Source organism: Lissotriton helveticus, chromosome 7, assembly GCF_964261635.1.
Source record: "Lissotriton helveticus chromosome 7, aLisHel1.1, whole genome shotgun sequence".
NCBI classification, from domain to species: domain Eukaryota; kingdom Metazoa; phylum Chordata; class Amphibia; order Caudata; family Salamandridae; genus Lissotriton; species Lissotriton helveticus.
In genome coordinates this window covers 607,122,983-607,148,720 of record NC_136068.1, presented here as the reverse complement: position 1 = coordinate 607,148,720, position 25,738 = coordinate 607,122,983, and the positions used below count along the sequence as shown (strand labels likewise).

The 25,738-nt window shown below is 45.6% G+C and overlaps 1 protein-coding gene across 2 annotated transcripts in view; it reads left to right on the top strand.

Annotated features, from left to right (window-relative positions):
- The window catches only part of CDHR2 (cadherin related family member 2), a 365,548-nt gene that overhangs the window by 234,380 nt on the left and 105,430 nt on the right, over nt 1–25,738 (top strand). For both annotated transcript variants that reach the window (XR_013598636.1, XM_078652806.1), the window contains exons 14-21: nt 1,136–1,300; nt 2,909–2,970; nt 13,659–13,902; nt 14,357–14,596; nt 19,108–19,177; nt 20,154–20,762; nt 23,499–23,570; nt 24,720–24,769. Coding sequence is in view for 1 of the 2 variants with exons in the window: in XM_078652806.1 (XP_078508932.1) it covers nt 1,136–1,300; nt 2,909–2,970; nt 13,659–13,902; nt 14,357–14,596; nt 19,108–19,177; nt 20,154–20,762; nt 23,499–23,570; nt 24,720–24,769 (1,512 nt within the window). In the remaining variant the exon portion in view is untranslated. The remainder of the gene's footprint in view (nt 1–1,135; nt 1,301–2,908; nt 2,971–13,658; nt 13,903–14,356; nt 14,597–19,107; nt 19,178–20,153; nt 20,763–23,498; nt 23,571–24,719; nt 24,770–25,738) is intronic.

Below are 25,738 nucleotides of genomic sequence, written 5' to 3'. Positions count from 1 at the left end.
ATGAGTTATAAGTCTGTTATTTGTCACTGGATGGCCATCGAGGGAATATCACGAGGCATGTCAGTTCATCATGATAAGCAGTAGTTGGAAGTCTGACTGGCCATCAGAATTCTCATTAACCATAGGACTTTGGAATTATAATCGAAATCTGAAGGCTTGCTTTGGGTTTGTAAACTGAGAAGATTCTGCTGCCAGAGTGAAGCACTTTCATTTGTTGGCCACTTGAAAGCTATGGTGACCTGGGACAGGTTCAGATCTACTGCCAATGCCTTAACTAGCAGAGTTAGTTCCTTGACTCAGAAGAAGGCCTCCTTGGAACATCTTGGACAGTGGAGGTGCATTCCCAGTGTAAGGATAGAGGATATGGACCTTCTCTGCTGTCTTCGGACTCTTGTTGGCATGCCTTTAAGTGCAGGAGGACCTTACTCTTAATCTTCAAGAACTGGCTTTTTAAGTAGTCCCACTAGCCTCTAGTTGCAGCTAGACTCACACCTGCTCAACGCCAAGATACCCTCCCGGCTGATAATTCTGCAAACAAATCAAAGCCTATTCCCTTTCCTGGCGTGCCGTACTGGACAGGTTCTGGGCACCTCTAACATAGGGATGCGAAAATAGTTTTGTGCCAAATTATGTATAGCATGAAAAATACTTTTCACCGGTATGCCAAGTAACTTTTTTTTGCAAAGGTACAACGGAAACAGAAAAATGCAACCAAGACACTTTTTGGGGAGAAAATGTCTCATTTGAAAAAGAAATGTCTTTCATAGTTAAACCAGTATCTTGGATGCAAAATTCACACAAAAGTTTGCATTGTGCAAAATGGCAAATATTCCATACAGTTCGATTACATAGTGTAATAACAATTGTGTACTGGACAGCTAGATTCTTGCCTGTGCAGAACTTTTAAGGCTAGTAATCACCATGGAGCAGTTTAGGAGGACTACTGTAAATATTTCAGAACCCGCTGTAGGAAGGGGTAGCAAACGTTGTGGATAATGTTGGCAGTAATACTGGCCTTAATCATTGAGGAAGTAGGTTGGTTAATTGATGCTGGTCTATCTATTTACAAGATGGAACTCCAAAATATATCTCCATGGCTTGTGCAGGCATTCCTTCTCTTTTTACTGCTTTACAGATTGTGGCCACTGATTCTGGAAGGGGAAGCGACTGCTGCTCTTATGCCAACGTGACCATTCACATCCGTGACATCAATGATCACAGTCCCATTTTTGCAGACACAGTCTACAAGCTCAGCGTTAAAGAAAACAGCCCAAACGGAACCCATGTGGGCACAGTCACGGTAAGTCCTCCCTCAGTGTGACTGCAACACAAACACCAAACCATGCATACTTCAAAATGGCAGGCCCACGTATCGACACAGGGGTCAGTCCATAAAGGGAAAGATTGCCTGGGGTGGTTGATGTGTGTACACAGGTAGTGTAACTATGGTGAGTGAAAAACTAGAATGACATATCTATGAAGAAAGAATTTTCTCCAAAATATCAAGATTTAAATATTGTGCTGTCAGAATACGGGGACCAAAATATTGACTAGCTTAATAGAGTGAAGGGAGGTATAGATTTAATATATTTAACTCCACACATAAATATCTTGAGGATACATGCATTTTATAGTGACAAATATATCAAGTACCATAATATTGTGGATGCAAGGAAATATTTACTTAACACCGCATATATTTACCCGTAAGACCTATACATTTTGAAGGTACATAGATGTGGAGTTAAGGATAATAAAGCTATTCTTACCCATGTATACTTACCTTTACCATATTTTGGTATTTGATATTTTGGTCATGATATGCTGGCAGCCCCATGTTATCATTTCATGTTGTGACAAACATCTACATCCATGTAGGTGGACTGTGGCATGGTTGGAGTAGGAGAACCATAAGAGGTGGAAATATGGGCCTAGTTGCAGTATGTCATGGGTGGAGTGCTACCGTAGGTAGAATCTGAGATTCGGTGCAGTGTGAGGTAGTACCCTGTGAAGCAGATCAGTGTTGGTGCAGTGTGGCCATGGATGGTGTAGAGCCTTAGGATGCAGGATGTGGACACAACATACATTCAGCTGTAGTGGTGTTTGAGAAGTGAGACAGTGTGCATGTAGTCTGGGGACAGGGCCATTGTGGCACTGCATGGAAGGAGGGCACAATCAGACACATCTGCTTACACAGGCAATGTGCTCCTGTGGGGGAGAGGATCCAGAGTGGCGATCTGTGTATAGGAGTCAGCATGATGCGAGTAGAGGTGCAGTGTGACAACAGGTGGTAGTGATACCGCAAGTTGGATATCAGTGCAGATGCAGTGTAGCCATATGTGGGTAGGTAGACCTTTACTTGTCAGATCTGAACATTTTGAGTAGCTAGATAATGCTTTCTTATGTTACCTGATGTTTATTGGGTTACCAATGCCCTCATGTACACAGGACACACTGCCTCCTACCCAGCTGAACATTAGACAAGCTATTTCATGGGCTGCAGTGCACTAGGCAAGTTAAATCATGGACAGGTATTGATGAGTTGATTTTTTTCCTTGTGGCAATGGACTGTCCTTGGGATGGTTCTAATGAAGCTACACACAGAACTCTCAAATTTCCCAGGTTCATGTGTGAGTAGCGCATCTGGACCAGGTTTTTGCATTGTATTTTGGGATTGATAGTCCTGCTTTTATAATGGGACAAATAAGACCTCAGGTCCTAGAATGAAAAGCAAATACCTGCCCTGGATGAGCTTCTCACACATGGACCTAGAAAACATGAGGTCATGCATCATACTCTCTTAGCTTGGAAGAATGCGCTCTGTGATACTATGATCCAACATAAGGGTTCTGGAAGACCTAAAGAATGATTTTAGCCTTGAACTAACCATGTTTTCATTTCTTTGTAGGCAACAGATCCGGACACTGGCCTATTCGGACAAATCACCTACTGGCTTTTGCCGGAATCCATGTATGTACTACTAGTGGCAAAACAGGATCCATTTTGATGTCAAGTTCATAAATATGATGCCAAAATGACAACTCTTGAGATCCCTACTTGAAGAATGTATAAAATGTGCAGTTCAGTTTGCAGTGCATGCTGTTTAATTTATTCACTAAGTGCCCTTAAAGATTTTAGAGGCACATTCCTCATCAAGGGCCATATGTATCATACAAATTCGCATTCGCAAAGGCCAAAATTCGCAGAATTTCGGCCTTTGCGAATGCGAATTTGCTAAATGGGATGTATGAAGAAAAATCCGGTGCAGAATAAGGAATCGCAAAATTTGCGATTCCTTATTTTGCAATTGCATTAAAGGAATCGCAAATTTTGCGATTCCTTAAATGCAATATATGAAGCAAAAAAAATTTGCAAATTGTCCCTAAGGAAACGCAAATTACCACCAACTTCAAGTTGGTGGTAATTTGCGAATTTCTTGAAAAATGCCCATTTTTGCATTTTTCAAAGTGCCATGTGACGCACATACATGCCCTTAGGGCATGTATGTGCACCACATGTGCACCCATGCCTATTTCAGGGGTGCAACAGGGTGTCCTTTGGACACCCCTGCACCCTTGAAATTATTCTCAATTTCCGATTAGCAAATTGTGAATCGCAAATTGAGAAAAAAATCCCAATCCTTCCTATGGGCCTCATGGCCCATAGACATGAATGGAAATGTATTCCTTAATTGCGAATTCGTAATTTGCGAATTCGCAATTAAGGAATATCAAGAAATCGCTGAACAATCGCGATTTTCTTGATACATACCAATTTGCGATTCTGAAATTGAGATTTCTTAAAAATCGCTATTACAGAATCGCAAATTGGTACCTTAATACATATGGCCCCAAGTGTCCCCCAATTCATGGACACATTCAGTAATTTACAGTTCAAAATCTAAGGACACTTTAAAAAATGACACATATGTACAAAAATTATGAAAGAGGTTGAAAAATAATGACATCTCTTATTGGGAAAACCAGCTGTTTACAACTTAGATTGTAGGAGGTAGATTTTAAGTTGAAGGATATATGGAATTGTCGAAATGAAATTAACTGAACATTTCAAAATCTTTGTGATGCAGGATATGAGCGTTGTACTGCTTTGAGGATATTATGGCCCAGTGTATAAGGAGGCAGACAGTGGTTATTTTGTCCTTGGTGCAATGCACTCCAATGGAGGGAACATTTTTTTCAGAGATTTGGTTGTATGTCAAAATATCTAGGTCAAAATTATTGACATGAGCATACATTAACTCCATATCATCAAGGTGAGTTTGCGTAGGGGAGCAATAATTTACATACCTGAAAGAGACAATTATTTATAGATTCCTTACCTTAGAATTACCCCCAGGTGTCAGACTGGAGCTGGAATGTTTTTTGTCAGCAGTACCCCTGGGCGTTGAAAGGTAGCATTGGTCAGCTCCACGTTCGTCGTCGGCGTCGTGGTAGCCGGATTGACATCATGGCAGCTACTTAGACGCCGCCCTCGCGTGCTGACGTCAGTTCTTTCTTTTTCCACGCCAGCCAGCGCAGATCTGGGAAAATTTTTTTCAGAGATTTGGTTGTATGTCAAAATATCTAGGTCAAAATTATTGACATGAGCATACATTAACTCCATATCATCAAGGTGAGTTTGCGTAGGGAAGCAATAATTTACATACCTGAAAGAGACAATTATTTATAGATTCCTTACCTTAGAATTACCCCCAGGTGTCAGACTGGAGCTGGAATGTTTTTTGTCAGCAGTACCCCTGGGCGTTGAAAGGTAGCATTGGTCAGCTCCACGTTCGTCGTCGGCGTCGTGGTAGCCAGATTGACATCATGGCAGCTACTTAGACGCCGCCCTCGCGTGCTGACGTCAGTTCTTTCTTTTTCCACGCCAGCCAGCGCAGATCTGGGAACAGCGGTCCCTCGAGTCACTTTTTGACTGACTTTTTTGTGACATTTGTCAACACCGTTTTCTAATCTTGGACTCCTGGTGCACGTCAGGAATCCCCGGCTTCAAGGCTTGTGGTTCCTGTAGCCGACTGATGTCAATAACGGATCCGCGCCACGTGTGCCTGTATTGCCTTGAGCGCGACCATGACCACAAGTCGTGCTCAGACTGCCGGACCATGAATCCGAAGTCTTTGCGGGAGCAGTCCCGAAAGCTTCTCGAGGCCCAACAGTCGGCTCTACACCATTCGAGGTCCCGGTCTCGTGGGAGGTCGAGGGACCGGTCGCGGAGCCATCACCATTCTTCTTCCAAGTCTTCGCACTCGGGTCAGATAAGTCGATGCACAAGAAAAAGTCATAGAAGCGTCATTGCTCTTTGACTTCCCCTCATCCGTCGGCCGATGCAACGAAGGGTGCGGGTGGTGCTCCTCCCGCGGCTCTGCGTGTGGAGCTCACAGGGTCGAATCCGGCCTTCCCTCCCTTCCCGGGACTGAGAGTGACTCCTGCCCAGCTTCACCAGTTTATGAACCGATGCATGCCATCTTTAGGCATCCCGACTCCGCTGGCGCACCTTCAGGCCCCACGGGCTCGGCTGGGGGCTCTAGGCCTTTGATGCCAGTGGCACCACGTCCGCAGCTGACGCTGGTTGGACCCCCAGCCGGCCTCGACCCCCGGCCTCTGCCCCGATGTGGACACAGAGCCGTACCAGCTTTGACCCATGCCTGATCTAGCGCCGATGGGTCAGTTTGTACCAGTGTTCCACGCTGGCCCTTTTCAGCCAGTTTGGCAGCCACAGGAGGGTGAGGAGGACTGGGGTGGGGTCTGTAGACCCATTGACTGACCAGTTGGATTATGATCCGGACTGGAGAGAGGAACTGGGGGAAGCCAGTGGTCTGGATAATTTGCTAGACCTTGGCATGTTGTCTCCTCGTACCGTGGCTACGGAGGAGGGAGCGTCTTACACCGTGGTGTTGCATAGTGCAGCCAAGGCTGTAAACCTCAAGCTACCTACGGTGGCAGTCAGGACTAACCTCCTGACAGAGGTGCCGAGCTCTTCGGAGCCCTTGCTTCCGTTCAATGACGCCCTCATCGACATCCCTTTGGGCACTTGGTCCAGGCCCAACTCAGGAGCTCCTATGGAGAGGATGATTGCCCGACGCCACCGCTCGGTCCCGGACGACCCTACTCTCCTCTCCCCACCCCTGAGAGCTTGGTGGTACAAGCCTCAACCTCAGAAGGCGCGTTCCCTAATGCTGCACCTGATAGGGAATTCAAAAAGCTGGACCAACTTGGGAAGATGTTTTATTCCTCCAGCTTAGGACTGAGGTCGGTAAACACCACATGTCTGTTGGGCCGTTAAACTCACTCTGTGTGGGATACGGTGGTGCAAGTGCTGCCCCAGTGCCCGGAGGAGGCCTGGGCCGTGCTCTCCTGTGCAGTTGCCGAGGGGAGAGACACAGCGAAGTCTACCCAGCAGTAGACTAGACACCACCGACTTGCTGGGTAGGACGATTTCAGCCCTTCGAAGCTCCGCCTGGCAGAGGTCGACTGGCTTTTCTGGGAATGTCCAGAACACCCTGATGGACATTCCCTTTGATGACGAAGCCTGTTTGGGGATAAAGCAGACAGTGCGCTAGAGCGCTTCAAGGACTCTTGGGTTACGGCTAAGTCCTTGGGCCTCTCCACCACACGTCCTGCACAGTCTGCTTTTTGCCCCTTTCGTGGCTAAGGAAGGGGGGGTGCCCCACCATGTTCCATCCGGAGGCACAGGCAAGCGCAAGCCAGCGCAAGCTGTTCAGCCCCAACTCGGCCGGGGGCATGGGAACCACTGCTGAGATACTGGGGGCCAACTGGCGGGCCAGTCCACCACCACCCCCTCTGCAGCAGCCTCCAAACCCTCCTAGTTTGACCTTTCAGGCCCATCACACACCAGTGGGCGGCAGGATTCGCCATCACCTCCCTCACTGGCGTACCATCACTTTAGACAGGTGGGTTTTGCAGATAGTCCAAAAGGGCTACTCCTTCCTCTTCGAGACTACCCCTCCAGCCATGCCACCTCACTACCATCACATGTCCGGGGATTGTCTGGCCCTTCTCTAACAGGAAGTTACAGCTCTCTTGGAAAAGGGAGCCATCGAGTTCCTGCCCCAGAAGTAGGTTGTGGTTGCTATTCCCACTACTTTCTGGTTCCCAAAAAGGACAAGGGCCTGCGTCCTATCTTGGATCTCAGGAACGTCAACTGCTTCCTCCGGAAGGAGAAGTTCAAACTGTTGACTCTGGCTCAGGTCATGTCTGCCCTCGACCAGATGGAAGCATTGGTCTTGCAGGACACTTATTTTCACATCCCTGTCCTTCCGGCCCACTGGCGTTACCTGCGGTTCATGGTAGGCCACGAGCACTTTCAGTTTACCGTCCTCCCCTCTGGCCTTACCAGCACCCCTGGGGTGTTCACGAAAGTGATGGCGGTGGTTGCAACTCATCTGCGCAGATCAGGGGTTTACCGTCTTCCCCTATCTTGACGGCTGGCTGTTGAAGGCGGGCTCGCCCCAGGCTGTTGTCTCCCACCTCCAGACTACGACCGACCTCCTGCATTCGCTGGGGTTCTCCATCATAGTGCTAAAGTCACACCTGACTCCCTCTCAGAAGCTCCTCTTCATTAGAGCGGCTCTGGACACTACGCAGTTTCGGGTTTATCCTCCCGAGCAGCGAGTCTAGGATATTCTGGCTATGATTCCGATCTTACAGCTTCTATCCCAGGTTTCTGATGACCTCCTGCATCCTGCTGGTGTATCAGGCCAGCTGGCATATGCGGGCTCTGCAGGTTCCCCTAATGCTGTGCCCACTGGAACTTCAGTGACCTGAAGTTCCAGTGGGCACAGCATTAGGGGAACCTGTCCAATTGCGTTCAAATCTCAGAGGGCACTGCACACCAACTGCAGTGGTGGCTCACTAACCAGGATTGGGTCGGCGGCAGATTCCTCTCCCTTCCCCAACCAGAGTTCACAGTGGTGACCGATGCATCACTTCTGGGATGGGGCGGCCACATGGGAGATGCGGAGATCAGAGGCTTCTGGTCTACAGCGGAGTCCAGGCTCCACATCAACCTTCTGGAGCTTTGTGCGATTCGTCTTACACTCAAAGTATTCCTTCCCTCTGTCCGGGGAAGTGTAGTGCAGGAAAAAAACACAGCCATGTGGAACTGCAACAAACAAGGTGGGTTGGGTCATGGACCCTATGTCAAGAGGCCCTCCGCCTCTGGATATGGCTGGAACATCAGGGCATATCTCTGGTGGTTCAACACCTGGAAGATTTTCTTAGCGCCAGGGTGGACAAACTCAGTTGCAGGTGCATAATGGATCACGAATGGCGTCTTCACTTTGTGGTGGTGCAAGGTCTCTTTCGACAGTGGGGAGAGCCTTTGTTATATCTATTTGCCACCGAAGAGTACACGCAATGTCAGCAATTCCGCATGTTGGAATTTCCAAGGCGGCACTCGCTCGGCGACGCTTTTTGTCACGAGTGGAGTTGCGGTCTTGTATACGCCTTTCCGCCTATACCACTTCTGCCCAGAGTGCTGAAGAAGATCAGGCGCGACCGGGCCCAAGTCATCCTTGTGCCTCCAGACTGGGCACGGAGAGTCTAGTATCCCAAGCTACTTCACATGGCCATCGATCTTACAATCCGTCTGCCTCTTCGGGAGGATCTTCTGTCTCAGCAACAGGGGACTTTCCTCCACCCAAATCTGTCCAGCCTCCACCTCCTTGCGTGGGGATTGAGTGGCAACAATTTACAGCTTTCGACCTTCCTCCTGAAGTCTGTGATGTTATTCTGGCAGCCTGGCGTCCCTCCACTAAGACGTATACGCCTGCAGATGGAACACATTTGTGGCATAGTGCACAGCAAAGGCTGTGGATCTCCTTTCTGACCCTCTTTCTGAAGTTCTCTTGTTCGTCCTTTCTTTGACTTAGCAGGGCTCTGTGTTAGAAATGATGCTGCACACACAGGAAATATATGAAGAGCAGTTTATTCTGCGTCTGGTCTCACCGCTGCCAGCCTCACACAGCAGTCTAACATGAGCGCCCTCACCAACATTCTAAAGGATTACAATAACTGTACCTGAGGGAAGGGGTGTAAGGAACATACCAAAATGAACGTGAGAATTATAAAGAGCAATTTAGCCCACTCTGCTCTGGGCACTCTAAGGGCCTACCTCTCAGCCATTTCAGCCTTTCTTAGGCTTCCTGATAAGCCTTCTCTTTTCAAGTCCCCTGTTATAAATCGCTTTCTTAAGGGTATTACTCATCTTTTTCCTCCTGTTCTATTTGTAATGCCTCAGTGGGACTTGAACTTGGTCTTAACATATCTTATGTGCGCTCCCTTTGAGCCGCTACATAACTGTCCTCTCAGAATCTTAACTTTAAATACTGCTTTTCTGGTGGCCATCACCTCTGCATGCAGGATGAGTGAGCTCCAAGCTCTTTCTTCCAAACCTCCTTTTCTGGCTATTCATCTAGACAAGGATGTCCTTCAGACTGTCCGTCCTTTCTTCCCAAAGTGATTACTTCTTTCCAAACTGGACAAACCATCACTTTGTCTAACTTCTTTCCGTCGTCTTGATCCAAAACGTACGCTTTCCTTTTCTTTGGATCGCACAAAACACTTCCGGGTGGAGACCAACTCTTTGTTGGCTACCTGGGCGCCAAAAAAGCTTGGCCCGTGCACAAGTAAGGCCATTTCTAGATGGGTTGTTTTGTGCATTAAAGCTTGCTATTCTTTTGCAAAGGAGGAGCCTCCAGTGGCCTTACGTGCCCATTCCACCAGGGCGATGGCAGCTACTACTGCTTTGGGACGTGGAGTCCCCCTAAATGACATCTGTCAAACGGCTAAATGGGCATCGCTGCACACGTTTACTAGACACTACTGCCTAGACAGTCAAGTACAGAGCGACGACTTCTTTGGCCGTTCTGCTCTCCAGGACTTTCTGGTATGAACTTGGTTCACAGACCCAACTCCGGGGTTGGTGTTACTGGGGTATCTATTCTAAGGTAAAGAATTTATAACTAATTGCCTCTTTCAGATGCACAAGTTACTTAACTTCTGTAACAATATATCTGTAAGAGACATAGATTAGTTATAGATTCCTTACTGCTTCACCCATCCTTCCGGTTCTGCAAACGGATTTCTAGGGTTAAGGACTTTTCTAAGGTAATGAATCTATAACTAATCTATGTCCCTTATAGATGTATCATTAACGAAGGTAAATAACTTGTGCTTCTTGACTCCAGATCTAGTTACCTTGACAATATGTTGGTTGATGATATTGTGTAGACATTCTAAGTGTAGGTCAATATAAAAAAACTAAATATTTTATTAGAACACTTCAGATTTCTGAAGATGAAAATATTTGTAGGTGATGAAAACTATCTTCATTTTCCATACTCTTCTAAGGAAAGCTTGTGTAGTACTGAATTGAACAGTGGTCACTCTTCCTCTTACATGTCTAGTGGAATTACATGTCAGATGTGAGGGGTAGATTTTAGATTTAGGCAACACAACTGGTGGTGCACTGATCGATACGTGTGAGATGAGACCCATTAACTCCACAATGGTGTGAGATGTTTGTAAAGGAAGTAGGGTTGGATTTTGGTACTTGGAAGTAGGAAGTCTCAATCCGCTTGGAGGTATGGGCATACATGCACAAACGAGCCCAGTCATGAAACATAATGCTTTTACAGAGGGAGCCAATGTGGGAAGAAGGAAGTTGGTAGTTGGTGAGATAACAATGATTGTAAGATGAAAAGTCTTTGGAAGAGGAAAACAGAAATCCAATTTGTTAAAAGAAAGATTCAATAAATGAGAGTAGTTATGTGGGGTCTTGGATGGACAGAGGCGGGGCGTCCTCCACGAACGACACAGTGAGATGTAGGTGGGAGTCACTGGTGTATAAGTAGGATATCCCACACCACACCACCCAAATTCATACCAGCTTCATTAAAGAGCATGGGAGGGCTGATCGCCGCAGCAAGGTCCAACAGGACATGAGCAGCGGGAATGGCCAAAAGGGACCCACCTGATTACGTGGCCACAGTCAAGTGGAAAGGAAGACGACCCCTGTCGAGCTGAAATGTTTACTGACGTTCAGTACTTTGCAGTCGACGATTAAACTATTTTTGATTCATACATGGAAGTAGAATCAAAGGAAAAAGTTAAGGAGAAGACAGTGAAAGGAGAAAAAGAAAGATGAATGAGAAAGGGCGGGAGCACGAAGTTCAGGGGACACATAAATGAAAAGAAAGGTTTAAAAAGGTCTATTAAAAAGGAGGTTCATACTGAAGAGCATCTTTTTCAGATCCTGCACCGTTGGTTTAGTTGCTGGTCACAATATTGCAATCTAAATATCCACCTGCACACATATCACGATCATAGAAGCGACTAACATTGTCCAGGAAGGTGTAGATTCACTATTATCGACTCCACTACATGATGCTATTTTGGAGTCAATATTGTCACAATACATCTGCAGGTCGATATTTCCACTGTGATATTGTGATAGCGCGTGGGTCACTCACTTTATATCCTCTTCTGTTCCAGCCTATGGTTATTTATTAGTGCCTTTCTTTGGGCGATCCTTCTTTGCACTTCTTGCCATTAAAATGAGGTTTTATGGACAATGGTAGGTTGTTTAGGCTTGCATTAGTTTAAGAAGAGGCATATGGATGCAGTGTGTTATTTCTGAGAGTGGGGTGACTGTCTGAGCTGTCTTTGAAAGCCGCCCCATTAAGCAGCAAAGATGACTTTTTTTTCTACGTTTGTTATGACCATTTTCTTTAACAGTGCCATCACCCTTTTCCTCTGGGTTTCTCTAGATCACTCATATAGAAGTGACAGATAGCTCTTTCCACTCAAGGGGCATATTTATGAGCCCCTTTGCATCGTTCTTCAATCAATCAATCAATCATGACATTTGTAGAGCGCACTACTCACCCGTAGGGTCTCAAGGCGCTGGGTTGGGGGGGGGGGTGCCGTTACTGCTCGAACAGCCAGGTCTTGAGCTTCTTCCTGAAGGAGAGGTGGTCTTGGGTCAGGCGTAGGTCGGTCGGGAGTGAGTTCCAGGTCTTGGCGGCCAGGTAGGAGAAGGATCTTCCTCCTGTTGTCGTTCTTCGGATGCATCGCACAATGTGGTGCAAGAGTGACACAAATGTAAAATTAGTTTTATGAAGCCACTCAAGGCCACCTTGCATCTCCCTGCACGCCTTCATATATCTCAAGTAATGTAATGCAGCGCAAATCGCTGTGTTGCATTACTCTGCAACGGGGGGCATTTCCATGGGTGTAGTGTGGGTGTTCCCACGCAACATCCATGGATATTGACACTTTCCCAGATTTACAAGAACAGGTAAACCTGGGAATGCACCAAAAAGATACTTCCCCAGGAGAAGTGTAACGAGGAAAAATATCTTTGTTTCTCCTTTTTCTTCCCTCTTTCTATGTGTGCTGCATTCTATCCCTTCCTGCACAAAAACAATCCTGCCGACAACACAGGCATGCAACGGTGCCTGCTTTGGTGCCAGGCTGCCAAAATGGCACCAGTGCAAGGGAAAGGGACAGGAATGCACCATATTGAATGAATATGGAGCTTTCCTACCCTTTCTCTGGGACACAGGGCAGTGCAGTGAGGTGACTTGCTGAGCTGTCCTGCGCCACAAATCCTAAATATGCCCAATGGTGTTTTTACTGCTTCAATGTCGTGGCACCATTTAGCTTGTTTTGTATTATACAGGTTTCTATGTTTCTGTGATTTTCAGTACATAGTTTCATATCTTGGCTGCACTGAGGAAAAAGTTTGTCCTTCTGAATAAAAATCACTGTTGCTATAGCCAGTGTGACTTGTACAAGTTAAGCACTGTAGTATATCCCCTATATGAACAGCCGGCGACTAAGGGCATATAGTGACCACAGCATCAGGTTTAACCTGTTGGTGGAGAGAAAATCTCCCAAAAACTGGTGAGTAAGTTTTGGTCCACTTACTAATTTTAAAAATGTGTATGTCAAGGGTTGCAAAGTTTTTCTTTGGTTCAGCAGCAGATGAATGCTGAGGTTTCTTAATACCAAGGGTGTCTAATCTTGACCCCACCTCATGCTAGTTTCTTCCACCAACCTGCACTTCCTGTCTACTTCTCATATTCTTGCGGGGTTTTTTCATTCCTGTTTTATCTTTTTCTGTATTCCTATCTTTCTCTTCTTTCTTCTTTCTCACTTTTATTCCATTCTCTCTCTTGCACTGTATGAAAGTCTAATAAGGAAATACAACTCCTGATTCCCAAAAATAAGTGCCTCTGCCCACCACCTGTTACCACCAGCACAAATTAAAGACTGGTTTGGTGATCGTGTATGTCAACAGCAGGAGCTGTATGCCCATTTGATGGGATTAAGAGCCCAGTCAGGAGAAAACAGTGAATTTATGTTCCTTACTCTTAAGTCAGGGATTCAATTGCATTTGTGATTAAGAAGGTAGGCCATGTACTGAGATGAGGGCTCTGGGTTCATTATTCCCCGAGCATGAGGACATCATAACTATTTTAATGAAGAAGTAGGTCCATGGAGTCCGGATTGGTTTCTTTTAGTTGGTGCTGTCTGCCTTTGGACACTAAACACCACAATCTGCTCTGCTTAGCTTCGCTAGTGTCCTGGAACTAACTCTGCTCTTTCTGTCCATAGACGCGACACCTTCCAGGTGGATACCAAGTCTGGTGAGATAACGGTGAGGAATGGAAATCTTCTGGACAGGGAGATCCGTGGAGTGTACTACGCCACTCTCCAGGCCCTCGATGGGATGAACCTCACAGGCACCACGCTTCTGGAAATCACTGTGGAGGATGAGAATGACAACGCCCCGGTTGTGACAGGCTCCTACAATGCTTTCATGAATGAGAACACGGGCAGCGTCAGCATTCAGATCTTGGTGAGCGGCGTGTGAGTGAGGTTATAGCAATGCCAGGCTTTACCTTTACTGAGTGCATTGTGAATGAGCTCACTGGCAGAACCTGCCTTCAAATTCAGGCCAGTGGGGTGTGAGCGAAATCACTGCAGTGCCAAGCTTCAGATCCAGCCAGCGCATTCTGAGTGAGCTCAGTGGCGGTGCTAGGCTTCAGATCCAGACAGTACACTGTAAGTGAAATTACTGGCAGTGCCAGCCTCAGCATCTAGGTGAGGAGGGCTCTGTAAGATCACTTTAAGGTCCAAGCTGTAGACTCTGCGCACATTCTGAGTGAGAGCAATGGAAGTGCCAGCCTTCATGCTGAGTGAGCTCATTGTATATGAGATTTCTGGTTCCATCAACCTTCCAATCACTATATGTTGTGAATGGAGTCACTAACAGTCAATCATTGCAAGTGACTGACTCTTTCTGTCTCCAGGCATTTGATAATGACGAGCCTGGCACCAACAACAGCCGCTTGCAGTACAAGATCCTGGAGAGCCCCTACAGCGAGAACTTCACCATCGGCCTAGATTCTGGCCTGCTGACCAACTCACGCCCTCTGGACCGCGAGGCCATTGATGCTGCTCTAAATGGGAAGATCATCCTGACCGTGCAAGTCTATGACCTAGGGGTGCCCCAGCAGGTAACCCTGGTCAATGTCACCATCACAGTGGAGGTGAGTGCCACAGGCCAGTTACAACCCTTTATACACTCTGCAAGTGTTAATGCCACATATATGGAGAGGCCACCGACTTTATTCAAAGGTTTACTTACTATTCTTTTTTTATATTATTTTGTATTTTTCTATAACCAAATGGAAACATTATATCGCCCACAACACAAGCAAGTGAAATCACTGTACCATAATAAAGTATGAAATAATGAGTATTTATCATTATCAGTCTAGTCAGTCTTCACATATAGTCCATAAATTGCATATGGTTTCTTTAACACCCCACCTTCCCAGGCACATGTATTTTACAGTGAGACAGTCTATTCACTTTTAATGTTGAAGTCATTTCACCGAACAGTACATTACGTATAACATCTCGTCAAGCAGTATACATCACAGACATATGCAGGACCCATCATCTCTCAAGAGCTCTCAGATCCCTCATTGCCACTGTATTCATCGGACTCTATCGCTCTACAAAGAGCATTTGTCATTTCTTCCCATTGTGTAATTTCCTCAGCTGAGTTTTCATCAAACTTAACCTCTTTCAATCTCCTCTCTCCTGTAAGCGCCCATTCGGTCATGTCCCTCAGCAAAGCAGTGACAGGAGAGTGCCAGCAAATTGCTATATGCCATAATGCAAGGACCAATTCCAGCATTGCCTTGTTATATTGCATTTACTTTACAAGAGTTTTGGCACCAGCACCAACACACAATGCTACACCATGGTCTCTTTATTTATCAATGTCACTTTTTTTCGTTGACGTTACAGCGCAAACAATCACAACACATGCTTTTACAACACAGTTTTTACATCGCAACTACCTTTTACATCGCATGATTTTACAACGCATACCATTACAACACACGGCATTACAAATCATAATACTTTAGGGCAGCAGTAGGGTGAGAGTTGGATAGTGTAGGGGTAAAAAATACTATTCCCACTCCAGTCAGTGCAACAGTAGGGAAAGTGTTGGATAGGGTAGGGGTAAAAATTACTATTCCAATGTACCCCAAAACCCATACCCACCCTAAAACGAAAAAATCTCCATTACTTACCTTATGTTGCGTTGTAATGGCATGCGTTGTAATGGCATGCGTTGAAGAGACATGCGTTGTAATGGCATGCGCTGTAATGGCACTATTTTATGGGTGTTAAGTTGTTGGTTAGATATTCTACCAAATTTTTGTAGATCTCATAATAACAAAGGTGTTGGCGGATGGATTATAAAAATCAATGTGTTGTGTACAGTGACAAGACGTGAGTCGCATGTCCTACCGTTATTTCCAGTCCCTCATGACTGCACGAAGATGGATCGCTAGAGGCACCGACACTGATGCAACCAGTAATGGTGACAGCGGGTACGCCTGCCTTATGCCCCTTCCCAGAGGCCTGCTATCTGATACCAGTCCACCAGACTTCGCCCTAGCCACTGGGTCACTGTAGAGCAACCTGATCCAGCTCTGGATTCTTGGACCACGATCCAGTCTCCTTAATACTGCGTACATGAAGTCCCAGTCTATCGTGTTGAAGGCTTTTTCTAACTCTAAAGCCACTAGTGCCGCCTCCACGCCCCTATCTACTACGCTAGTCATTACATGATGTACACAACAGACATTCATATGAATGCTGCGGACAGGAATACACCAGCATTGATCTGTATGTACCAGTTTAGCTACCACAGGGATTATTCCAATCGCTAGTGCTTTAGATAATATTTTTATATCAGTGTTAGTCATGGATAAGGGCCTGGGTTGTATTTACTATTCTAATTCCATGTCTACTTGGCTACTGAGGTTCACTTTAAAATACTTAAAAACTCCATGGGGGCCCCTATTGTACAAACCTCTTCACGCAGATGGTGGTTAGCTCAGTCAAACTTACCATCACTTTATGGACTGGTCCTGTTCCTGTAATGTGTGCTGTAGACACAAAGAAACACAAGGACACCCACAACCATGCGTGCAGACAAGAACTGTGAAAGTTGTGTTCATTTGTTTTCAGAATACCAGTTCATACCGAGTTTATGGCATGTCTGTCTGAATTTGAATTCTTTCTTCCTCCATTGTAAATTGTTGCAAATTCAAGAGTCAATAGGATACTGTTTGGCTGCTGCAAAATTTGCAAGCCTTATCGCCACTGTTATTTTTTTTTTTTCCAGAGAAATTGTTCTGCTCGTGAAAAGGCATGGTTTCCGAAGAGAGCATGCTGATATTATCACGTTGACTTATTAAATCAATTTAGGGAGGACATTTTTTATTGACTTGTTGGTCCAGCAGAAATTTGATTTGGTTGCTGTGATAATACATGTTATGGCCTCAGTGACAACAGCATAGAAGTACTTCAGATTTAATTAGCTAGATTTTGGAACTTTGGGGTTCTTAAAGCTCATATGCATTTGAATGTGAGTACTTAAATGTGTTGGGCAAACGAATGATATCAAATGAGAACAGTAAATGAGGAAATAACACATTGTATGAATTCAGCTTCATCTCAAAGTGAGTGGTTATAAATTAGATTAGATTAGATTAGATTAGATTAGAATACTTGTGTAGCGCATGGCTGCCTCGGCAATTAGGCGTCCCTGCGCTGAAGCAAGACACAGAGTAGGGGTCTGCTGCACAAAGCCCAAGGTCATTCGCAGGAGGTTCTGGGAAACTTGGACTAAACTCAGAAGTGGGCACAGGGTATGCCCAACGGCCACGCCTTGTGACCAGAGCTGGTAGGCTCTGTGAGGTACATGACTGAATTTAGGTCGTGACTGAATGCCATGGCGTGCTTCCGCAACCGCTGCATCACACTTTGACCAGTCTTTGCAAACCCAGAGTGTACTGCAGCTTTAGCCTTGCACAGGAAATGACGGTCACAGCCAGCCCTCACAAACCCGGAAACTACAGTATGCAGTTTTTGCCAGCATGCAGCCTATTCTGGATGCAGGGTGTAGCATAACGGCGTGTCCTGTGCCTGGCACTCACTCCCCAAGAATCTGCTTAAAGGATATTTTGCCCATGATTAATGTGCCTTCGAACAAGGCCATGGCCTATTCACATAAAAACAGGAAATCTACCGTAAAATATTTACTTTTATATCCGAGTAGAGATTTTCTTCTTTTTTGAATTCTCAAACTCCTCCATAAACTCACATAATGAGCCTGGTACACGTTTTCGTACAAATTACTTTGAAACTAGCATATCGTTTTCAAACCTATTTCCTCTCCATGGAGTTCTCCAGGCCTCCCTACACAGAGACAAGATTCTCAAATACACATTGTTTTCTTTCTGTTTTCTCCACAGGGACATTTTCCCCCCATAAAATCCCCTTCCCGGACACTCTTGCCAAATTTAGGAGCGGGTCCCTTCCCTCTCCATCTTGGAAGGGGTATTTAAGCCAGCACTAAGCTGAAGTTAATATATAAACCTTCCAAGGCTAGAAAAGGGAATTATACTAGCGCGTGAATGCCAGAGAAATGTACTTGTTTGCACCATTTACATGCTGCCAAGGCTAACCATGGTACCCCAGGTATGCCCTCAATCCCTTGATTGGGATTTATGGGTGCCGAGATCTCCGCTCTCACAGTGATGATCTTCACACCCTTAAGAGGGCTTACACCTGACAGAAATCTCTTTGTGAATTCCTGGCAGGCGTATCTTCAGTCTTAAACATACTTTTATGGCCAAATGTACCTTTGCGAATAGACCACGTTGTCGTTGAAAATGGGCAAAACTCGCTGATTTCTACTCCGTGGAATTGTCTAAAAACTCAAGGAAATTCTGCGGGATTCCACTTGCAGTGGAACGCCGCCTGGTCCTAGTTCTTGCACGTAAATTAGGCATAGTGACTGTAACAGTAGCTGCTTTCCCTATCTTACACTTTAGTGCCCCTGGAACCTTGCTTCATCTGATTGCTGATCTTACAAGCACCCAAGGATGATGAAAAAAATAAAGAAGGATAAAAAATGGAAAGAAAAATCATTGGCAGAGTAAATTGTCCCACAAGCAGTGAGACCGACGTTCACTTCTTTCTAGGCATATGTGCAGAGCTAACCAAGTCTAATGCCATTGCCTGGAGTGCAAGAAAGCCATTAGCTGAAGGCGTCCATTGCTCCACGCTGTATTCTTTGGCAGGCAGAAGCAGAATGCCAGTGATAGTTGAACAGACCAATGAATGAAAAGGGATAAACCCCTATATTTATGCATAAATGCATTTTTTATCTATGAATTTGTTGGTTAGGGGAGGCCGACAAGCTGTTTCTAAGCCAGACTTAAAAATCCAAATGGGCATTCAAAGAGGGAGAAAGGTAAACTGGAATAGTGGTTGATTTGACACTCTACAACGTAGTATTGTTTTGCTAGTCCTAAAGATTTAGCACAATTTGCTGTTATGTCCAGTGGGAAATCCCTGGAGTTGGCACACTGTTGTCCAGTACTATTGTGCAGCTTTCTGCTTGATGCGTTGTCGCGTCCTAATCTTGTTCCCAGCATTCTAAAGTATGCTTCTGTTTATGTGGCAGGATCTGAATGACGAGCGCCCAGAATTCAGCCTGTTGGACTATAAATTCTTTGTGAATGAAAGTGAGACAGGTAAGCCCACCACTTCTCATGCATGGGCCTGAGCAAGGGAAAATATGGTAAGGTCTCACTTGTTTGTACATCCCATTCTCTTGTGTACTGTTGCATGGCCTCCCACACTATTATTGGTATAACATAGTCTTGCCACTGTGTTCCTATTGGACTTGAAAATCAACTAACATCCTGGATTCTGGACTAGCACCCTTCCTATTTTGTTACTTTTGAGGAGCATTTATGTCTGACTTCTCTGTTCCAAGAACAATACAGTCCTCCCATCTTGCTTTTCTTGAGAGACTTGCCATAATGCATTTTTGGAGCCAGTGCCGATTAAACCCTGTGAAGGCCCCTGGGCAGTCAATATTTCGGGGCCCCCTTTGCAAATTATCTCCTAATACATTTTTTAGTTTTACCAACCAACAATTTTAATAAACCAATTTTATTACACAAAACTAAATATTAACAATTATTAATGTTATGAAACAAAAATGTTTTTTAAATTTTATTAAACCAACAAAACTTTAAATATTTAGTGGGTACATTACATTAATACAGTGTTTTCTCTATAGAGTCTTTGAGTTGATTCATTTTTTTCTATCTTTTCGAAACAATTTAAGAAAGCTGGATTGTAATATCTTACAAGATCAAATCAATATTATTTTGATCCATTGTCGTGGACCCCTAAAATGAGTGTAGCCCAAAGGCCGGAGCCTACTTTGCCTATTTGATAATCTAGAACTCTTTGGAGCAGCACTGGCTGCCTGTCCTTGACTTCTCTCAAGCAGCACTCCCTTCCAACCTGCTCTAAGAAGTATCCTTTACCTTGTATAATGCTCTTGATGCAACACTTTTCTCACTTGCAGTTTGTTTGGAAGAGCACAGCCCATTCGTCAGGTTATTTTGAGTTGTAGTGCCGTGTTTCCTTCTTTTCCAGAATTTCACACTGCCCCCAAGCAGCTCCCATGTAACATTTCTGTCTGCTTCCTTCCAGGTGCGGACGTAGGCAGTGTGGAAGCCACTGATGCTGACCAGACCGAGATCAACAACCGCATCACATTCCGGATTGTCAAAGGGAGCTCTGGAACCTTTCTGATCCGCTCTAACCAAGCTGGCCCTGGACGGTACTGGGGTAACATCACGGTGGACCCAGACATTGCCCTGGACTATGAAGTCCAGAAGAACTTCACCTTGACCATCGAGGCCCAAGACGCTGGCATCAATAACGTCATCTTCACGTCAACAGCAACAGTGTCTGTCTTTGTGCTGGATGTTAATGACGAACCACCCGTAGTGGACGCTTCCTCTCTGGTAGGAGTGAGGGTCTCTGAGAATGGGACCCAGGCTGGCCTGGTCACCATACTCCGTGGCTTTGACAAGGACACCCAACATGAGCTTGTGTTCGAGGAGTTGGGGGTGGCATGCTACAAGGGCCCCAGCGGTGCAGGCAGCATCTGCCATGATTGGTTCCAGCTGTTCCCTAATGGCTCCCTCTTTGTGAACAACAGCTGGGCCATTGACTTCGAGACATGTGATCGCGTGGTTATGACGCTGCGTGTGGAAGACACGCTGACGCAGTTAGGAGACCGGTACAGCGACAACGGTAAGAGCCTGTTTAGTGTGCGGACTCTGAGTGTATTTCCAGTGAATGATTCCAGTGACGTAAGCGGTTGGTCAGACTGGACAAATAGCAGAGATAGCAGACTGGTGAAGTAATAATCAGGGCTTTAAGTGGGATGAAAAACTGGGGGGTCTCTCATAGCTCAGTGACCGATGTAATTAAGAGTGTGGCCTAAAACACTTAAGCTAAAAATCTGTACTTAGCATAGTGTGCTGTCCCACTGGTATTTTGCTGTTTCTGTCCATTTATCCAGCTATTTAACACAACAAGTAATATTACACCTACAATAAGCATGGACTATTGGATTTGTCAATGGTTGTAAATTGCATTAGATAAATAAGCAACAACTATTACTTCGTTGTATATAATATTGAAAATGCTTCCGTAAGGCTAGAGCTGCCGACTTTCGAGCTGTGAGCTCAACATCCTGTGATTCAAAACATGAATATGTGCTTGTGTTATCTAACTGGGCCTCATGTTTGTGCTATCTAAACCTGAAAAATGAGTCTCTCTGAAGCTACATCAATAGTGGTGATGGATGGTACTGTCGCAGAGTTAAGCTTTTTTGTTTTCTCCACCCTGAAGGTAAAAATGGAGAGCCCGATAGGGACCTGTTTCGGCACCTGCTTTTAAGAACTGCTGGTGCTGAGCACTGGCAGGACCCGGCCTACTTAAAGCCCTGGTAATGATGATACCCATTTACTAGCTGGAGTATAGGATTGACACATGTAGTGAAGAAGCAGCCAGATACTGGAGAAGCTGAGCTATCCAGCTACCAATCAGGATAAAGCATTAGCTGAGGTCCTAGATGGATGCAAAGGCATACCGGTGCTTCGGTGACCCCCAGGGGCCAGTCCCGCCAAGGCATTGGCTACAATTAACTATGGGGTCTCTCAAAGAGCGTGACTGAGGTAATTAAGGGCATGGCTTAAATACAAAAAAGCTAAAAATCTGTTTTTAACAAGGTGTGCTGCCCGATTAGTATTTTGCTGTTTCTGTCATTTTATCCAGATATATAATACAACAAGTAACATTACACCTATAATAATCCAGGGCTTTGTCATTGGTTATTAGTTGCATAAGAAAAAAGCAACAACTCTGGTTTCCTTGTATATAATATTGAAAATGTTTCAGTTCTGAAATGATGAGACTGTGAAAGAACTATAACGAGTTTCTTTGAAGTTACCTCAAAGGCAGTGAAGGGTGGCACGGCTGCAGAGTCAATATTATCTTTTTTCACCCGGAGGGTGAGCGCAAAAACAGAGAGCCCAATCGGGCCCCGTCTCATAAACTGCTTTTTAAAACTGCTGGTGCTGAGCACCAGCAGGACCCGGCCCACTGAAAGTCCTGGAGGTAGGCGATCTCCAAAGCTGGCGGTTCTTCCTCACACTGGAAAGCGCTGTGCCAATGTTCACTGTATAGAGTAGCATACGTCGAGTTTCTGCTGCAATGGTATGCCCCAGCGTAGCATAAAAGAATGCTGGGGGCTGCAAATATTCTGCGGGTCCGGCCTCTAGAAACTGAACTCTCTCTCCTGTGTGGTTTGGGAATTTTGTCTTTTGCATTATTCACAGCCCCTGCTTGCTTTTGCTTCCCCTTTATCGGCTGGTAATTCGACTTGTATTCGTTCAGGGCTACTGCCAGGTCGGAGCTGCTGGGGGTACCCTCTGCATGGCTGCAGCTTTCAAGTGTCAGAGATACAGCCCCAGTTTTTCCCAGCAGGGGGCGCTGCTGGGCATGTTTTGTCATTAGTGTAGTGAGCCACCCGGCTCCTACCGTACAATGTTGCACCTCAACTCCCTGGGCCGGGCCCGGACCAGGGAATATAAATAAAGTGTGACGTCAGCGCTCGTGGCCGATGGCAGGGACTAGCAAAGAGTGTGGTCATGTCCGTTTGCTCCTCCCGATCTCATTAGGCCCCCCAACCAGTCTGTGTACCCCCTTAAAGCCCCTAAATTTACAATTAGGTCACTGAGAGCAGGGTTGGATTGGGATTAGAAATCGGCCCGGGCACGCTATAAAAAAGTGGCCCACATTTGCATATTGCCTTTGCAAAACACTGCTTCGGCGAATTGTTATAAAATAAAAAAAGGGGGGGATAAAAATGCACAGATAAGTTTACACTGGTAAAACACACCGGAATACAAGTGAGGCCAGTTTTGCTCCGGGCACCTACCCCCACTCAATATGCATATGTTAATGGGCCGGCCCAGCGAGAGAAAGGGAGTGACACCTTTGCCCTTTGAGAAAAGGGAGGTAATTGAGGCCCATCTGTCTCCTGAAAGGCCACTCAGGCCCCTACTGGCAGCATCCAAGCAACGTAGAAACCGCCCAATTGCCCCCAGACTGCTCAAAAAAGCAGCCCACAGCTGGAACTGGACACTGGCCCATTGGACATTGCCCGAATGCCCACGTTACCAATCCGACGCTGACTGTGAGGCCCTGCGGATGCTCCATCGGCTCTCCCAAGAGAGGGCCAGGTTGGGCTACTGCATAATGTTAGACACGCTGCTGGCCTACCAGAGGCGGATTTATTATTTCTGTGAAATCTTCTGTTATACCCGAGTCACTTAGTGCTGGCCTGGCAGGGAGCGTCAACCTCCCATGCTGCGCCCTCACAGAGCCTGGTTTCATGATAATTACTCCTACTGTAATGATGAGTAGAAAAAAATGTGTGACATGCTCGTGCTCTGACATTCTCTCCCTTCCTCCCCATAGTGACCTTAACTATCACCATTGTGGATGTTAATGACAACGCCCCGGTGTTCCTGGAAAATGAAGAAGCATTCGGTGAGAAAAACATCTCCATTCAATCAATTCTAAAGCTTCAGGGGCAACTAAATGTGAATGAGTCTCACAATGCCACCCGCTCATCCTGATCCGTTAATCCACATGTCCATTGTTCTGTCCAACCACTGAACTAGACACCCGCCGTCCACGTACCCAACCCACAAACCCACCCATCCATCCATCCAACCTACCTACCTATCCCACACATTGGCTGAATCAATTTACTACCCATTCACCCATCCATTCTTTCATCCCACCCATCCATGCTACACATGGACTCAGGGGGGCATCGTTAACCAGCTAGGGAAGTGAGGTTCTTAATGGGCCTCTTCTCTCTGCAACTCGGCAGACAAAAGCTCCTAATTAACCATCTTCGGAAGGAAGAATCAAAGGTAGATAGAAAAGGGAAAGAAGGATGAAAAGTTGGAAGGAGAGATGAAAGAAAGGAAGGATGAATGAAAGGCAGGAAGAGTAATATAGTGAATGAGTGGGTGCATGAATGAGTAGGTGAGTTGATGGGTGAATGGATAGGTCAATAGGTTGGCAAAATAAATGGAAATCCAAGAGGATAATGGATGAACAGATGAAAAGATGGCAGAGTAAATGGAAATCTGACTAGATAAATGGGTGGATGGCAAAAAAGATCAATTAATGGATAAAAAGCCATATTGCTGGATGTGTAAGTCACAGGATGTATGTATGTATGGGTGGGTGGAAAGCATGGACACATGCATAGATGATGGATGTGTGAGTGGATTGATGGAATGGTGAAAGGTAAAATGATGGAGGAAAGAATGAATGGATGGCAGAATATAAAGCTGAAATGGTGGATATCAGCAGTTGGATGGAAGGGTGAAAGGATGAAAGCATAGATACAGGGATGGAAGAGACAAGGGAGTTCTTCTAGGGAGGGTCAGGCTTACTTAGTTTGCTTGCTTGATGCGTCAGAGCTTTGTATCAAAGTGAGAATATTTTAGTTTTCTGGCTACTTACTTGCACTGACTGAATCATTCCATCCATCAGTCCTTCCGTCTGCCCACTCACTCGCCCATCCACCCATCCATCCATCCATCCATCCATCATCCATCCATCCATCCATCCATCCATCCATCCGACATTGTATCATTTTCCTTTTTTTGTTTTCCATAGTTGTGGTTCCGGCAGTTGCTCCCCTTGACCTTCAGGTTGCAGTTGTGCAGGTAATTAAATGAAACTTTCAACAATCCCTCCGCTGCCCGCAGACCGACTTCCTTCCTTCCTCCCTCCCTCCCCCTCCCTCATTCCTTCTCTTTATCTTCCTTTCTTTTCTCTTACTTTCCTTCTCCCTTCCTTGATCGCTTCTTCGCATACTTCCATCCTTTTTCCTTCCTCCACTTGTTTACCGTTCCCTTCTTCCACTCGCCCTTCCTTCCTATTGCAGTAATTGTTAAAGTTCAATGCGTGGAGATGTATGTCTCAACATCATTGTAACAGCACAGTCACCTCTAACCCAGTATTACAAGGACATTCCCGGCATTTAGTAACGTGCTCTCCTCTACAATATTTTCTGATTTAAAAGGAGAAGGATGATTGTTTGTTTTAGTCCTGCTGAACTGATATACTCGCTAATATTAAACGAGATCCCCTCTCTACATGTTAATGCACGGGGGCAACACACGGGTGAGTGAGATAGACATTCCGACACTTTCCTGTATTTTTGTATAATTTCTGATTGCGAGAGATTATCTGCAAGGGCGTTTCTCAATTGACCGCTAGAGGGCAGTGACAGCCAGTTAGCTTTCTCTTTTGCTCTCTTTTCAGGATATCCGTTATATTTTTCTGCCATGATTTTTTGCACGTCACTAGCACATTTAAAACGCAGAATCCCATACGTTTAAACGAGAATAGTAATGCAATAGACAGTATTTCCCGCTCGTTAAGTATTTTCATCTGCATAACTGCTGTTTGCTTCCTTCACTTCGCAGCCTTGATTTCGGGCTATGGGTGTTGCTTGGCAACTGACAACACGCATTTCAATGCTCCCCTCCAACCAGGAGGATAATAGGAAATTTAGCGTTTTCATCTCTTTCTCATTTGCCATATTGGGTCCCGTTATCATTTTATGATTTTGATTGATACACCTATGGGCCTGGTTGAATGTGCCATTTGAGCAGTGCATTTCCTTGTGT